The sequence below is a fragment of the Otolemur garnettii genome, unplaced genomic scaffold (assembly GCF_000181295.1).
Source record: "Otolemur garnettii isolate 467f Iridium unplaced genomic scaffold, OtoGar3 scaffold00141, whole genome shotgun sequence".
NCBI classification, from domain to species: domain Eukaryota; kingdom Metazoa; phylum Chordata; class Mammalia; order Primates; family Galagidae; genus Otolemur; species Otolemur garnettii.
The window spans coordinates 2,184,339-2,202,235 of record NW_003852536.1 but is presented as its reverse complement, the minus strand read 5'-3'; the positions used below and the strand labels follow the sequence as shown (position 1 = coordinate 2,202,235).

The 17,897-nt window shown below is 50.2% G+C and overlaps 1 protein-coding gene across 1 annotated transcript in view; it reads left to right on the top strand.

The window, feature by feature from the left end:
• KIF26B (kinesin family member 26B) overlaps positions 1-17,897 on the top strand; it is a 463,889-nt gene that overhangs the window by 435,287 nt on the left and 10,705 nt on the right. The window contains exons 11-12 of the mRNA XM_003798804.2: positions 9,052-9,214; positions 10,189-13,588. Of these exons, the coding sequence (XP_003798852.1) occupies positions 9,052-9,214; positions 10,189-13,588 (3,563 nt within the window). The remainder of the gene's footprint in view (positions 1-9,051; positions 9,215-10,188; positions 13,589-17,897) is intronic.

The window sequence follows — 17,897 nt, the reverse complement described above, 5'->3', positions numbered from 1 at the left end:
AATGACAATGGCTTGGGCCAACTACAATTTAAAAAGAAGCAAGACCTCAGACAATGGGAAACATGTCAGAGCAATATTTACACTCTAAATTGCAATAGTGATAATGATAAAAATAGTATTATTATTTCTAATCCAGTCTTACAGGTGGATTAAGTGAGTGAGCATCTATTACACAACAGTTTATATATGTTAATTAAATGCATAGGGTCTTTTTAGGAATCGGCACCCCTTTATGTCATCTTAAACTAAATTAGCACATGTAATTTTTGGCAGTCTGTTGATTCAGGGGACATCTGTGGACCTGTTTGTCTATAAGGTCTTTTAATTTGCCTTCTAAGATACTGTTTGGAGTTTTGTTTTTGTTTGTTTTTTGATTTGTTTTGTTTTTTCATCAAAGTGATGACATCCCTAGCTCTTGATTATGATAAACTGGGTAAAAATAAGTGTAAGGTCTTTTCTTTTCTGTCCTAGAACATGAAAGACAGTTGTTCCACAGACCAGGGTGGGGAGCATTAGATTCTCATAAGGAACAGGTGACCTTGACCCCTCATGTGGGGGTTTACAGTAGAATTTACACTCCTATGAGAACCTAGTGCTGCCACTGATGTGATAGGAGGCGGAGCTCAGCCAGTGATGCAACTGATGGGAGCGGCTGTAAATATAGATGAAGCTTCACGTTGGCCTGCCACTCACTTCTGTTGGGTGCCCAGTTCCTACCAGACCACGGACTGGTACTGGTCCACAGCCTGGAGGGTTGGAGACTGTGGATCTAGAGTAATTCACATTCTACTAGTTGTGCATGGTCTCAACTACAATGATGTTTTTCCTTGTTCTAGATAAGAAGGAACAAATTGTTAAATAAGTGAATTTAAAAAAAAAGTGTTCGTGGAACATATTTGATTTATGTAAGTGAACCTATGTTTTATATCAACTGTCGTTAGTGTAAGTGAGTCTTTTAAAATGAGATCAAAGCAGATTGCTTAGGATTTTGGCTTAAAACCTTCTGTTATTTATAAATTCAAGTTACATCATAAGAGATTTTGTTGACACTCTTTCACTGTTGCTAGCTGGTCTCTCTCAAGGTAGACTGAATTAGTATGGATTTCATCTTGTAGAGATAAATGGAGCACTCATATCTAGGATCAAAGGGCTTCATGTGGCCCACGTTTGATCTAGACTTTATCCTCCTGTATGTACAGTGGTAAATTGTCTTGAGTTATAACTCAGATCTCATTGGCTTCCATTCATTCTTGCAATAGAAAACCTCTAGTTTGTGTAAACTCTCTCCATACAGGTGTTTTCTGCTCTCTCCGAGAGCTCTCATGAGCACTGGTCGCATGCTTGGTTCTATGGGAGCACCAGCTGCTCCACCAACAATAGCAGGTCCTGGTCAGGCACCGTCACTTCTCTTCTGCCTCTCACTGGGCACTGTGAACAACATGCTACAGCCATCATGGCGCCAGCCCTAGATAACCAAAATGGGATGGGGAAGAACACCGCTCTCTGGTGTATTATCCTGAGATTTGCAGGCATCCCAGATGGTGCTGCTTGTGCCTCAGGGTTCTGAAGTATTTAACAAAAGAGCTCTGTGAGAGAGGAGATTAACCTCATCTACTATTGTGGTTAAAGTTTTAAGACTTCTGCCAGTGCGTCGTCTTACGATAAGCAAGGCTTGAACTCAGCACAGGAGGCATGTTGGTTGGACCACAAAGTCTGGTCCTTTGTCTGGGTGAGTGGTTCTTGGACGGGTGGTCTTCTGAGTGCTCCCTTGATGAGACAATTGGTCATCTCCTGCATTGCTGAATGACAGGCACCTCTAACACACATGATGGACTCAGGGAGCCATTTTTTTCCTAATACTTTTATCATATAAGCCAGAGTCACCCTCTCTGGAAGCCCTGAGGTCTGTGCTTCTCTGTCCAGTTGTAGTCTTCTTCCCGGCATCCCCAGAAAAGCCCCCCCCCCGTGTATGAGCAGCACAAATGGAAAATCTGACAAGGGACAGCAGGCACATTAACTCCGTGCACCTCTGCTTGTGACAGAGCAGCTAGGGTAGGTGGCTTCTGCCAAGATTCTGGTGCTTCTCTAGTACCAGAAACCAGACAGTTCATGGCCCTAAAACGTTGGCATCCCTGGAGGGAACGTTGCTGAGATAAGGCTGCTTCTGCAGAACAGATGGCTTCCCTGAAGAAAGGGACATAAGGTCTTCCCTCACATGTATGGCTGTCCATGAAGAATCATGAACACGAGCTTTATTGAGTCCCTAACAAATACATAATTTCTAGGGATGTGACTTTTTATCCCTATAGATGTATGTGTTTCAGTCTGTCACAAGTCAGCATTGTCAGAGGTAAAGATACTTGCTTGGGACCTCGGAGACACATTAGGCAGCATTGTCCTCAGTTGGGCTGGTGGCAGTATCTGCCCTTGAAAAAAAATCTTTCACATGAGGGTTAGAGAACTATAGAGATGCTGCCAACCTCAGCTGGGAGTATTGGGTCATGGGTGCTGGCATCTTGGGGGTGGCCTCAGAGGGTCACTGGTGACCCTTCAGGAGACAGTGGGAAAGGGTGTTCACAGGCCCATGCAGTGTAACCGGGAAGGAGGCAGGATCAGTAGAGAGCGGGTCTAGAGCACCATGTGAGCAGCCAAAGTCTACTTCAAGGCCATGATTCTACCCGGCCTCTGCTCTCCACTCCACTGCTGCCTCCTGGTGGTCAGTGGGGGGATGAAGAGGCCGGGGTGTTGGGGGCTAAAGCTGGGAGATCAGAAGTCTTGGGGCTGGCTTGATACTTTGCAATGCTCATCCCACATCTCCAGTGCTCTATCTGGGGGCCCCTACAATGTGTTCTGGTGGCTTACAGGTGAGGTAAACACAGGGTAGTTACTGGAATGCAATGTAGTTCCAGAATTCTTTCCTTAAGAAGAGAGTGATACCAATGTTTTCTTGGTATTTAAATAGTAGTCATTAGCTTGACCTGATTATCTGAAACATAGGCGAATTCTATAATTCTATAATTTCTATAATTCTATAATTTTGTAGAAGAATTCTACAATTCTGTAAATTCTATAAATTTTATAATTTCCATTCTTTTTAAATTTTTATTAAATCATAGCTGTGCACATTAATACTATCATAGGGTATAGTGTACTATTTCTATATACAATTTGAAATACTTTCATCTAACTGGTTAACATAGCCTTCATGTCATTTTCTTAGTTACTGTGTTAAGACATTTATATTCTACATTTAGAGAGATTCACATGTACCCTTATAGGATGAACCATAGGCGTGGTCCCACCAATCACCCTCCCTCCACCCACCTCCCTCTCTCCATATTCCTGGGCTAAAATTGGGTTATAGCTTTCCTATGAAAGCTATAAATTAGTTTCATAGTAGGGCTGAGTACATTGGATACTTTTTCTTCCATTCTTGAGATACTTTGCTAAGAAGAATATGTTCCAGCTCCATCCATGTAAACGTGAAGAAGGTAAAGTCTCCATCTTTCTTTATGGCTGCATAGTATTCCAGTAATTTCCATTCTTAAATACAAATGGCATATAAAAAAAAACCACCCAAACTTTTTTTCTCTTCAAAAAAAAGAGCATTCCCGTGTGTGTGGTGGGGCACGTGTGATTTACATCCTCTTCCATTCCTGCTGCCCACAGGAATCTCTGTCCTGCAAATTATTCTGGAGCTTAATTAGTTCTTCTGGATTAAGTAGGCTCCTTTCTTTCATCATTTTATTAAGAATGGACATAGGTGGAGAGGCCCAGCCTCTTCTAATTTTATTCTGCAACCTTATTGAAAGAGGCTTGTTTGATGAAACAGACCCACGTCTGCTACGAGTAGACAGAAGTTTACGGTTCTCTTTTCACGAGGAGTGGGACTTGATGGAAGGGCTGGCCTTTGTATGTGACTTTGAACATCATATTTGTTGGCAGCCCTGAACTACCTCCCTGGGAGGGCTAATAACATGTGGAGTCCACACTGCCCGCGGAAAGAGTTCTTTTCACAGCCTTGGGTGCTTCCCAGCCAGTAAGGCAGAGCCATGCTGTGGTTGTAGGGATCCCGGGTCCTCTGGCAGTTGGAGAGTTACAGTGCTGGGTGAGGGTGCCCCGGCATCAAGGGGTCCTTCCTTATCACACGCTGTTTTAGATCTGCTCTTCTGTCATTAGCTCAGGTGACATCGCCCTGAGTGTTTGCAGGTCTGCCTGTCCCACTGGATACCAGGCTCCTTGAGTAGTCCGTCTCTTAGCTGAGCCACAGCTTAATAACTGCTTCCAGATGAGCAGCTGCACACTCGTTAATGAGTTAGTCAATTGAATGAATGGGAGCAGTCCCTTTGGAAGGACAGGCTCTGCTTCTGTGTGAAAGAGGAGTGACGGGCAGTCACCGAGGCTGTGACCTGGTGCTCAAGTGATTTCTACAGCTAAGCAGTTCTTTGTCTGTTTCCATGGACTTGACTTCAGCTGTTCCTCCATGAAACCTCAGAACTAAAAGAGGAACAACACAGACAGTGATCCAATTACAAATACGTTACTGACTAGTAAGGAAACTAAGCATTTCATTCTCCTTCATTCTCTGGTTAATGATTCTGCATCTGAGATGATGCTGTCACATCATAATTTTAGAGCCAGGGCTGGGCAGGGAGAATCAGCAAACTTCTTCTGTAAAGGACCAGACAGTAATTCTTTTTAGCTTTGTGAGCCATATAGGCTCTGGCACAATCACTAACTCCTGTTGTAGCACAAAATCAGGCTCAGACAGTATGTAGATAAATAGGTGGGGCTGTGTTTCGATAAAACTTTATTTACAAAGTTGGCTCTTGTTCTGGGTGTCGAATGCTACATGTTCTTTCATGTTCTTTAAAAATTATTAAGATAATTAAAAGTGTTCATTATCCCATTCTTTTTTTTTTTAGACACAGAGCCTCAAGCTGTCCCCCTGGGCAGAGTGCCGTGGCATTACAGCTCGCAGCAACCTCCAACTCCTGGGCTCAAGCGAGTCTCCTGCCTCAGCCTCCCAAGTAGCTGGGACCACAGGCGCCCACCACAATGCCTGGCTATTTTTTGGTTGCAGCCATCATTGTTGTTTGGCGGGCCCAGGCTGGATTTGAACCCACCACCTTGGGTGTACATGGCTGGCGCCTTAGCCACTTGAGCCACAGGTGCCGAGCCCATTATCCCATTCTTTATCTGCCTTTTCCTTAATAGCTAATAAAAAGATTGATTTCTTTCAAAAAGTAACACAGCCAGGTGTGGTGGCTCACACCTGTAATCTCAACATTCTAGGAGGCTAAGCTGAGTGGATTCCTTGAGCAAGAGTGAGACGTGTCTCTACTAAAAACAGAAAAACCATCCAGGCATGGTGACACATACCTGTGGTGCCAGCTACTTGGGAGGCTGAGGCAGGAAAATTGACTAAGCCCAGGAGTTTGAGGTTGCTGTGAGCTATCCTGGGGGTGCGGCCCTCTAGCCTGGGTGACAGAGTGAGACACCTTTTTCTTTTTAGAGACAGGATCTCACTCTGTCGCCCAGGCTGGAGTGCACTGGCACAGTCACAGCTCCACAGGGCTCAGGTCATCCCCCCCATCAGTCTTTATGGTAGCTTGGACTTAGAGATGCAGCACACCACACCCACTCCCTGTTTATATTTGTATGTGTGTAGAGATGGGGTCTTATTATGTTGTACAGGCTGGTCTCAAACTCCTGGGCTCACGGTCCTCCTGTTTTGGCCTCCCAAAGCCCTGGGATTACAGGAGTGAGCCACCAGCCCAGCCTAAGACATTTTTCCAAAACTCATTTTAAAAGATGTGTGTGGTTAGGGTAGCCAGGAGGTAGAATATGTCTATATAAACACGGCTACTTGAAAGAGTGATATGGTCCCTCCCCAGTCGCCTGCTGTGTCCCTGGTCCCTCCCCAGTTATCTCTGCTGTGTCCCTGGTCCCTTTCCACACCTGCTGGCCTGTCCTTCCATAGCCAGGGCCTCCCCGTCACTCCCTCCAGCCTGGCCCTGGGGCGAGGGTGGCCAGCAGCTCTGTACTCCTCTTCCTCTCCTTTCTTTCTCTCACTTTCCATGGTTGGGCTGAGTTTGTGCTGCCCACTGCCCTGGAAACGCTTTTGAACTTTATTTCCCTCCCAAAGGTACTGAGTCCAACCCAGTCTGTAGCCATTAGCACCCTGCCCCTCCTTCCCCTGCCCTCCCTAACTTAATTGTCTTTGCTCTAAGTGAAGTGATCATGATGGGGTTGAAAACGCCAAAGCTTTCAATGCGTCACTCCCCTAAGGACATGACACGGTTTACAGTCCCCATGCGAAGAGGGCCCGCTGGTGGCTTCACTGGCTCTCCTTCCACAAGGAGAGGGAGCATGTCGGTTGCTAAGCAACTCACATGCCCTGGCTTCTTTCAACAATGTGGACTGTGAAACAAAATCAGCAACAAACATTTGTCCATATGATTGAGTCCTCAGTGGGGGCTCATGTGGAAAGCCACATGGCAAACAGTTTTATGTCACAGAGTTGTATCCTTTTATTCTGTCCTTGATATGTTTCCCTGAGAACTTAGACAGGGTCACATGGAGAAGTGGGATAGGGGGGTGCATTCGGCCGTGCGCAGTGGACTAATAAGACTGATCATGAGGAGCTTCGGAGTTTGCAGGTTTGGTTTTTGCAGATTCAATGTGGAGGCTTCACAGTCACCCGCAGACACGTGCCGAGTGGTGGAAAGTCACTCCATGCACAGGCTCCTTGCTGAGGTAGAGCCGGTGACGCTCTGCCCTCGTGTCTCAGCTCTCAAACTGTTCACACGTGTCCTATCCACAGTCTCTTGAGTGCCACGTTTTTCATATCTTTTTGTTCTTTTGGATGGTGAGTTTGCTGATTAAAATCGCCCCCAAGTACAGTGCTGAAGTCTGTCTAGTGCCCCCAAGTGCAGGAAGGCGGTGATATGCCTTGCAGAGAAAGTACGTGCATTAGATAAGCTCACTGTAGGCGTGAGTTATAGGCTGTTGGCTGTGAGGTGAGTGTTAATGGACCAGTCATGGGGTGCACCCAGAACAAAAGAAGAGGAAATTCTTGATTTGTATCTTAGGCAGCTTCAGCAAGGGCTCAGGTAACGGCTATGGTAGAGATGAAAAAGTGCTTGAACTCGTGGGTTTGTGAGACAAGCAGGGTTTTTTTTTTAATTTTTTATTAAATCATAATTTTGTACATTGATGCATTTATGGGGTTCAGGGTACTGAGCAGTTTTTTGTTTGAGTATAATAGATAGCATTGTTGTGAGACTGAACACTAAAGAAATCTTTGATCATGTTACCCAAAGGCAGGAAAGGATTAATCTTTTTTTCCACTAGTATTTTACTATAAGGAAATACCACATATAACTTGTAAGAAACAGATTACATAAAGTGTCTAATTAACAAGGTTACGTATTGACCAATTGATAAAATGGTCGTGACCAGAGGTTCTTAGCGATCCAAGCTATATATTTCCTCTAAGAACGATGGTTCAGTGGTAATTCAGTGGTCACAGATATTTCATAGACTATAACTACCATGGAGAATGATATCTAACTGTATACGATGTCAGCCTGACCCAGCAGAGTCCATCGGAAACCCAGGCCTCACCCAGGGGCAATAGGATTGGGACTTGACTCCCCTGCTGAGTGCCTGTCTCCATGACATCCCTGCTGGGTAAGCTGGGAGGGGAGTTAAAGGTTTACAGCCAGCCCTGCTGGTCTTCCAGTCCCCCTTACCTCACCACTTCACCAGTGATTATTGGGCTTGAAGAGAAGCCCTGGTATGTTCTTAAATTGCTCTGGAACTGAGCCATAGTGAGCCCAGCGTCCCTGAACTGACACCTTAATTGGTCCCAGATGGGAAGGAAAAACGATCACTAGTACACCAGTCTTTCCTCCCCGAAGCCGGATGCAGGTCACATGTGCAATGGTCTCTGCCAGCAGGGGTCCGCACCTCCCGGAGTCTGCTGAGCTAGACAGTCTCTCTCCAGAGAGCTTTGCAGGGGACAGCAGACTACTCACAGGCTGACAGGACATGGATGTGAGGACAAGCTCCTCTCATCTGGTCTTACAAACACAAAACAGACACACGAACACGGGGCATGGGAGAGAGAGGCTAGCTCCGCCTTCAGGACCCAGGGATGAAATGACATTGGCAGCAGTCGAGAGGATGAGTGCTGATGAGGAAGTAAACAGAGGCCTTTTAAAAGCAAAGTGGGGAAAATGTTGGGATAAGTATAGGGACGGAAAAACCTGAGCCATTCGGCCAGATCATTTGGTAAGGACCTAGAAATGCCATCTGTAAACCGCTGGGCCTCACTCCCACCCCTTGGGCAGTGGCCCCACAAGACACCTCCAAAGTCCCCAGAGGAGACCTTTATGTAGAAAGCTCAGCTTCTCCATGGCTAACTGAGTGAGGGCCTGGGCCACTGTCTCTGCTTCTCCACTGATCAAGAACGAGGATGCCTTTCCTTCATTGCTACTAGGTGCAAAGGTTAAGAATTAAGGGACAAGAGCAATGGGGTACTTGGAACTCCTTAGCAAAGAAACTGTATGAACTACAACCACACAGATCTCTAGTATCTGCATGGCTGGGAGGACTACTTTTCATCGCAGGGATTGCCTGTGTACAGAAACTCCTGGAGCAGGGCTGTGTGCAAGCTAGCATGCACCTGCCACCAGTCACAGAGTCATTTTCTCTTGATCCTTTCCCCGTGTTTCTACTCCCAGGCCTCATTATATGTGATACCATTTGTTCACAGATACATAGGCACCCCCCCATCACAGGGACAGGAGCACCAAGGGAGGTGCTTTGTGCAAGTTCCATCCTTGGAGTTAGAAGCACTTGCCCAGTGCTTGCCAACTACAAATAGCCTCCTGCTAGAAATTGATGCTAATTAGTATGCCATTAAAAAGGGGGGGGACACCACCACCCACAACAAAATAGCCACAGACAGACCTGAAGTCCTACCCTGACAGCCAAAGGGACGCATAGCCCACTAATGCAGGCTTAATTCACTTTGTTTGGCAGAGAGAGCAAGCTCGCCATGCTGCTGCGGGAATCCCTGGGGAACATGAACTGTCGCACCACCATGATCGCTCACATCTCAGCCGCGGCTGGGAGCTACGCGGAGACCCTCTCCACCATCCAGATTGCCTCGAGAGTCTTGAGGATGAAGAAAAAGAAGACGAAGGTAGGGAGTTAGCAGGGGGAGCAGCGGATAAAGAAGCTTTTGGATCCCTGCCCTGAAACGGAGTCAGAATGAGCCAAAGGAACACAACGGACGCCCTGGGCGTCCAGGAGACGCGTACCTGGCTCAGCATCCCCCTTGGGGCGGGGCCGCACCTTCAGGCTGAAAGTCAGGGTCCCTCCCCACAGTGGGAGCTGTGCCTGGTCATCCATCCTGGGCCCTCGCTAGGGAGCCACCCTTTCTACTCTAAATAGTACAAATGGATTGCTGCTTTGAGAAGAGAATTTTTGGAGGGGTGGGAACTAGTCACAGGTTTTGTCTTGCCTGCTTGTCCTAGATTGATGAAGACTGTGTCCTGCGAGGGGTGGGCCCCACAGAGGATTATGAATCCCCTGTTCACGGTGCCCTTTTCCCATCTGCGTTTCCAAGAGTTGTATTTGGGCTGCTGAGTTGCCATGTTAATCCGGCGTTTTCTGCTAGAAGTCACTAGGCTTATTTTCTCAAAGGCAAAGCCAGGACATCAGTAGTGTGATTGGGGTGTCTGAGGAAACCATCACGGTCATGGGCACTCAGATCCAGAGTCAACTAATGATGCGTGGGGCTTCTTATTCCTTCTCCCTTTTCGTACCGTTTTTAAAATATTTTGTATAAAATAGGTCTTTGTATCCGGTGCTCCACAGTACAGGGTCCCAGAGTGGTGGCCCCTGAGTCCTTAGAAGGTCAGGTGAGGCCTAAGCTGTTCACTGCCTCTCAGGAGCAGCCCATTTCCCCGGCATGGTGGACAGGGATTATCCTTCACAAATACAGCCACAGTGTAGAACGTGGGGTGCACTAGCACACCCTGATTAATGGCCAAACAGGGTGGTCTTCAGTAGCCTGAATCAAGTTAGTGGCCTCCCCCGTTCCCCACCTGACGTCAGGCTGTGTGTGTGGATGCCTCGGAAGAGCCACCACAGTAACTGTTCTCTCCCTCACAGTACACATCCAGCTCCTCTGGGGGAGAAAGTTCTTGTGAAGAAGGCAGAATGCGCAGGCCCACCCAGCTGAGACCCTTCCACACCAGGGCCACGGGGGACCCTGACTTCCCAATCGCCCACCTGTCCAGTGATCCCGACTACTCCTCCAGCAGTGAGCAATCCTGTGACACTGTCATCTACATCGGGCCTAATGGCACAGCCCTCTCTGACAAGGAGCTCACCGACAACGAGGGCCCCCCAGACTTTGTCCCTATTGTGCCAGCCCTGCAGAAGACCAGGGGCGACAGCCAGGCCACGGAGGCAGGAGAGGCTGCGGCCAACAAATCAGAAAGGGACTGCTTGAAGTGCAACACGTTTGCTGAGCTGCAGGAGAGGCTGGACTGCATCGATGGCAGCGAGGAGCCCAGCGAGTTTCCTTTCGAAGAGCTGCCTGCCCAGTTTGGGGCTGAGCCCCTGAGCAAATGCCCCCTGTTAAGCCAAGGGGCTGGAGCAAGCCCCCTCTCTGAGTCTGATAAGGAAGATAATGTGTCTGAAGGCCCTCTGACTGAGAGAGAAAGCACAGACCCCCCAGCCTCCAAGATGCAGAGGAGTCACTCGCCTGTCCCTGCCGCCATGGCGCCCCCCCACAGCCCCAGCCCTGCCTCGCCCAGGAGCATCCCGGGCAGCAGCAGCCAGCACGGAGCCACCCAGCTTGTGCACAGTCCCAGCCTCCAGAGCAGCCGGGAGAGCCTGAGCTCCTGTGGCTTCGTGGACGGCAAGCCCAGGCCCATGGGCTCGCCACGGCTGGGCATCGCCAGCCTGTCCAAGACCTCAGAGTACAAACCGCCCAGCTCCCCTTCCCAGAGGTGCAAAGTCTACACCCAGAAGGGGGTCCTGCCGTCTCCTGCCCCCCTGAGCAAGGACTCTGGCACAGTATCTAGTGAGTCCTTACTGCAGCCTGAGGTCCGTACCCCACCAGTTGGAATGAGCCCCCAGATTTTGAAGAAATCCATGTCTGCTGGGAGTGAAGGGTTCCCAGAAATCCCCGTCGATGATGAGTGTCAGGCAGAAACCCCTCCAGATCCTAAGAAGGAGATTCTGAGCACCACGATGGTGACAGTGCAGCAGCCTCTGGAGCTGAATGGCGAGGATGAGCTGGTGTTCACGCTGGTGGAGGAGCTGACCATCAGCGGAGTCCTGGACAGCGGCCGCCCCACCAGCATCATCAGCTTTAACAGCGACTGCTCCGTGCAAGCGGTGGCCTCGGGCTCCCGGCCGGTCAGCATCATCAGCAGCATCAGTGAGGACCTGGAGGGCTACTCCAGCGTGGCTCCCGTCTCCGAGGTCAGCATCACACAGTTCTTGCCCCTCCCCAAACTCAGCCTGGAGGAGAAGGCCCGGGAGGCAGGGAGCAGGCGTTCCTCCATCAGCTCCTGGCTCAGCGAGATGAGCGCAGGCAGTGAGGGCGAGCAGTCCTGCCACAGCTTCATAGCCCAGACGTGTTTTGGACACGGGGAAGCGATGGCAGAACCCCCGACTGCGGAGTTTGTCAGCAGTGTCCAGAACACGGCTGTGGTGTGCAGAGAGAAGCCCAAGGCAGGCCCCGACAACTTGCTCATCTTGTCCGAGATGGGGGAAGACTCTTTCAACAAAGCGACCCCCATCAAAGGCTGCAAAATATCCACCCTGGGCAAGGCCATGGTCACAATCTCCAACAGGGCAAATCTGAGCAGCTGCGAAGGCTACATCCCCATGAAGACCAACATCACAGTCTACCCCTGCATCGCCGTGAGCCCCCGGAACATCCAAGAGCCTGAAGCAGCCAGAGCCACCCCCAAAGCCGCCCAGGCCCAGGAAAGTAAAGAAGCCAGTGCAAAGAAAGAGATGAAGTTTGAGGACCCCTGGCTAAAACGAGAAGAGGAGGTAAAAACAGAGACTGTTCAGCCTGATGACAACGAGGGCATCAGGTACGAGATGGCCACAGGCCCCACAAAGGGTGAGGCCAGAGCGGAGCAGGAACAGGACAGAAAGCCCAGCCCTGGGGACAAGCTCGGCAGCAGCAGTGGGGACGTGTCAGCCTCGCCGGTGACCGACAACTTCAGGAGGTTTGTGGATGGGTGTGAGATGGCCCTGCCGGCTTTGGCTGCCCAGAGCCCTGTGTATCCCAACAAAAGTGTGAAGTCAAGCAGCCTCCCAAGGGCTTCCCAGAAAGCCGGCAGGCAGGAGGAGCTGGACGGCCTCTTCTATCACTGCACTGCGGAGACCAACGGGATCGGCACAGCCACCGGCGCCCAGCCCTCCAAGGCCACCCTGGATAGGAAGGTGGCTTCCCCCAAGCATTGTGTCCTGGCTCGGCCCAAAGGGACTCCCCCTCTACCCCCTGTCCGAAAATCCAGCTTGGACCAGAAGAACCGGGCGAGCCCCCAGCACAGCGCCAGCAGCAGTGGCACCAGCAGCCCCTTGAACCAGCCAGCCCCCTTCCTGGCCGGCTTCCCGGATGAGCCCAGCAGCAAGATGAAGGACGCCAGCGGCAGCAGCAAGCTCTTCAGTGCCAAGCTGGAGCAGCTGGCCAGCAGGACCAACTCCCTCGGCAGGACGACGGTCAGCCACTACGAATGCCTGTCTCTGGAGAGGGCCGAGAGCCTGTCCTCCGTGAGTGCCCGGCTGCATGCCAAGGACAGCACCATGCCCCGCGCGGGAAGGAGCCTGGGCCGCAGCGCGGGCGCCTCGCCACCAGGCACCGGGCCCTGCCAGTCGGCTGGGGCATCGCCCAAGGCCACCCAGTCCAAGATCTCTGCCGTGAGCAAGCTCCTCCTGGCCAGTCCCAAAGCGCGCAGCCTGTCCACCTCTACCACCAAAACCCTCAGTTTCTCCACCAAGTCTCTGCCCCAGTCGGTGGGCCAGAGCCCCAGCCTGCCCCCCGGCGGGAAGCACATGTCCTGGTCCACGCAGTCCCTCAGCCGGAACCGAGGCTCGGGACTGGCTTCCAAACTGCCGCTGCGGGCAGTCAACGGGCGCATCTCCGAGCTGCTGCAGGGCAGCGCGGCCGCCCGGGCCTCGCAGCTGCGGGCCAGGCCAGACTCGGAGGAGCGCAGCGGGGCCCCTGCGGAGGACAAGCCGGCGGCCGCGCACCTGCTGCCGTCGCCCTACAGCAAGATCACGCCGCCGCGGAAGCCCCACCGCTGCAGCAGCGGCCATGGCAGCGACAACAGCAGCGTGCTCAGCGGGGAGCTCCCGCCAGCCATGGGGAAGACCGCCCTGTTCTACCACAGCGGCGGCAGCAGCGGCTACGAGAGCATGATGCGGGACAGCGAGGCCACCGGCAGCGCGTCCTCGGCCCAGGACTCCATGAGCGAGAACAGCAGTTCCGTGGGCGGGCGGTGCCGGAGCCTCAAAGCCCCAAAGAAACGGTCCAATTCAGGTAGGCTGCGGGCACAGGAACCGGGAGGGCGCTGTTCCCTGGGCTGTGCAGGTGGTGAGGAGGCTTCCAGGCCTGCAGGGGGACTGAGGCCTGGCCTCTCGCTTCCTCACAGCCTGTCACCCTGCAGGTCTCAGCCAGGGACATCATAAAACCAGGTGTGGCTTCACTGGTGCGCACAGACCTGCCCCACTGTTGTGGGCATCCTTAGCCTTAAGGCCAGGAGTGCTGCTTGGCCATCAGCAGGGTGGGAAGGCCAGGGCAGGCTGCACAGGACACCCCCCATCCACTTGTGGGGGATGGAGGCTCTTAGCTGTGGGCTCCCCTCACCTGTGTCCTGAGATGTGGGTTTATCTGCTCCATAACCAAGAATACTAGGTAGCATTCAGCACCTCCTGAAGGACCCCCATCACGGTAACTAACCCGTGACCCCGAGGCTGCAGAAGCCTGTGAGGCTGGTGGCCTCCAAGACTCTGGCAGCCTCCCAGGGACATGGGGTAAAGCACAGTTTGTCACATTGAATGTGCAAAGGGAGAGGCCTGGTCTCCACCTTCACCCCAGACACACTCGGGGACAGTCATGTTTGCACACCCACCATCAGCCTGCTGTGTCCCCCCCACCCCACCATGGTCCTTAAAGGGCGTGTTTTGGAGGAGTCTTTGCCACCCCTAGGAATTGTCCGTCCAAAGGCACACACTCCAGAAGAACTAAGGTATGGCGCCCATTGACATGTGAATTGGAGTTTCCAGTGACACCTGACAGTGAGTTCTGATGGTCAAGAAGACCCAGGTCAGAGCTGGTGCCTTCGTAGCCACTAGCTAGGTGAGGTGTAAGGGCAGCAAGGAGAGAATAAGACACAGAGAGAGGCAAACGGGACCAGGAACAATTTACACTACTTGAAATTTTGCTTAGAATCATCTCTACTCTTAAATGGCTTCCCCCCAAATGACCCCTGCTTATATTTTAGCCTACAGACTTTTTTTTTATATTCATATAAACTTTATTTTTTTATACATTAATGCATGTATGGGGTACAAAGGGCTGATTTTATCATGAAACAAAATCTTAAGTTGAGCTCTACCTGTGATTCTGCATCTTTGAAGATGAGGAAATCATCTGAGGTGAAAGGAGGAGGGCCTGGGGTCCTGTCCTCCTGGCCTGTCCTTTGCCCTTCTGTGGGATGCCAGGCTCTGCAGAGTACCAGTGTGGCTGCATAGTTGGGATTAAAAGCCAGGGTGAGAGGCAGAAGTGGGGCCTCCCCTCTCCTGCTCCTCCGGTCACTGCCCCCGGGGTTTTCTCTCATTCATGGGGTTAGTTCTCCTATTCTCTCACCATGGGTGAGTTAGGCTCTGGAATGCTCCAGCCCAAATGGAAGGTCTGTGGTCAATGCACAGCATAAAACATTTGTCTTCCCCAAATCCAAGAAACCCACCTTAAGGGACTGTGCAGTTTTATGACGCAGACAGCCTCATCTGCACACTCCATCGCAGACCGTGGAACCCACCTGCAGGATGTTAAGCTCTGAGCCTGCTGGGAATGGCTGTGGCTGTCAGCGCCTCCTCGTCCCTCTTCCCCAGGCCTTTGATACACTTTGTGCTTCACCTTACCCCTTGGTCTCAGCAACAGTCCTGGAAGCAGAACCCCATAGAAGACAAGTTGGAAATGAAAAGCTCTTTAGTGTAACGTAACAATGGCTGTGTCCTATTGCCAGGGCCAAGGGCAGTGACACGTTGATATTAGTTACTAAAAATCATAGAAGGGAAAAACATCTGCTGGTTATAAACCTTCGTATTATCTACCCAGGCTTGTTCGTCCGTGTGCTGCAGATGGTAACACGGCTTTAGTGTTTCATGTCCTCTAACTTAGCACCCGTGTTTACCAATCTATTTCATACCTTCAATATCTTTAACTCTTTTCCTCCAATTTTGTTGGGGGTGGTGGTGATTATACCGAAGTAACAAGGAGGAAAAGTTGTGGGGAAAAATGTGCAAAATTACTACTTGGAGAGGGGACAGTAGGCCCTGTTACTGCCCTTGCCCTGGGCAGGGCCCTTTCATAAACGCTGCCCTCTGAGGGCCTCTCGTTAGGTAAGGCTGTCGGAGGAAAACCGTGTACGATAAAAACGCCAGGGTCAGTGCTGGAGATGGGATTTCGTAGAGAGAGCGCCAAGAGCAGCGGACCTTTGCAGTCTGCTGCCGTGGTTCCAGGGCTCCGTGATGGATATGGCAGTGGAGATGTGCTCATTTCAGGGTAGGTGACCTTGTCTTGCTTATTTATGATTATTATTAAGAGAAATGTTGGCTGTCAGGCATGATCAGCATAAATCAGAAGCAACTTCTTTAAGAGAAGCCATAAAACTTCTCCGAGGAAATTCCTAACTAGGTGGCTGGAGTTCACAGCGGTGAGAGATGTTTGGAACTGCAGAGGAGACAGTTATCTTTTATGTGAGATGACTCTGAATTTGGGAAATGTTAATGCTTTGGTTATTTCCTTAGTATAAATGAACTAGAATTATGGGACAATAACCTTGACCCCTCTGATTCCTCTGCAGTACAGATGACAATAGAAGCAACCAGATAGCATGATGGTTCATTATTTCACTCCCGTTCCTGGAGCCATGTTGTCGGGGCATGCATAGGACTGGGCTTGTTCCATGAGCCAGAGCACAGTGTAGTAGGAAGATTTAGCTTGAAAGCAGGAGGCCTGAGGTCTTGAGCTATGTGACGTTTGGGGAATAAGTATCTCTGGGCTTCAATTTTCTCATGTATAAGTAAGGTGAGAAGATTGGTAGATAATAGCCATGGTCTCTCTGCTGTTCACATCATATGAGATGGTGAAAATGGCACCAGAAATGCTCATAGGACATCTTTGATGGATGATGTCCTCTTAAGATGATCCATAATCAGTGGGATTTTTTTTCAGTTGTTAAACATTGATTGGGCAGCTTTTATCCTCCTAGAGCAGTGGTTCTCACCCTTCTAATGCTGTGGCCCCTGAATACAGTTGGGAACCCACAGGTTGAGAACCACTGTCTTACAGCTTGGTGGTATGGAAGTTTCGGGCATGTGGCTGTAAGGTATGGATATGCATCAGAGAAAGACAAGGCCACTGTCAGAAGTTTGTAAGAGAAAGGATGACAGGTGAGGAACAGTGAACTGAGGCTCATTGCTAAGGGCCAAGTGACATAGTACAGATCCAAGTGGACAGAGCATTTAGACAAAGGCAGAATCCAGCAAATCTGAGCACTTGCAGAAGAACACAGGGTGACATCAGTATCGAGCTAGATCTGACCTGGATGGACAGAGTGGAGGATGGTGTAGGACGAGACGTTAACAAGAGCACAAGCTTGGTGCATGGCCTGCACAAGATTAACTTGGTGCATGGCCTGCACAAGATATTCCTACCAAGCGTAATGAGAGTAGAAAATGTAAACCCAGGCTGGGGTGCAGTGGCTCATGCCTGAAATCCTAGCACTCTTCGAGACTGAAGGAGAAAGATCCTTTGAGCTCAGGAGTTCAAGACCACCCTGTCTCTACTAAAAATAGAAAAATGAGCCAGGTGTTGTAGCACATGTATAGTCCCAGCTCAGGAGAATTACTTGAGCTCAGGCATTTGAGGTTGTAGTGAACAACAATGATGCCACTGTACTCTAGCCTGGGCAACAGAATAAGACTCTGTCTCCAAAAAAAGGAAAATGTAAACTCAGATTAAGTTATGCCTTGAACATCTAGGAACTATTATATAATAGCAGAACACATTATTCTATAGAACTAGAGCGAGAATGTACAATATGGTATTATTATAGTTGGCAAGGGAGAGTCTTGGTCAAGTTCTTGATCAAGAATGTAATAAGGTGAGAGAAACTTTAGGTTGCTTTTATTGATGGATTATTGATCCAATATCAGTTCCCTGCCAGCCCCTTTATGGTCAGCAACATGAGTTGTATATAGCCATGAATTAGAGCAGTGCCCACCAGCCCAGGGAGAAGCTTACATTGTCAGTGTGCATGTAAGCTGCTAAGAGGGTGGAAATACTCAGTTTATGCCACGTTTGCACCAAGCAACCCCGAAGCCTGACGCAGCTCCATCCCTCTCGTCTCCTCTATTATGTATCATGTGCGCTCTGCCACGAGTACTCTCCATCTTCTTCCTCAGGTCTCTTACATTTCACCCTCAACCTGGCTTCTTTCTGTCACTTTCCAGACTAGATGGGGAAGTCTGGCAGTTAGATGAGCACCTTGGTCTGAATGAAGTTCATTCCCCTCACTGCACATCAGGCACAACCTGCAGAGAGGCCAGATCTGGTAGGACCC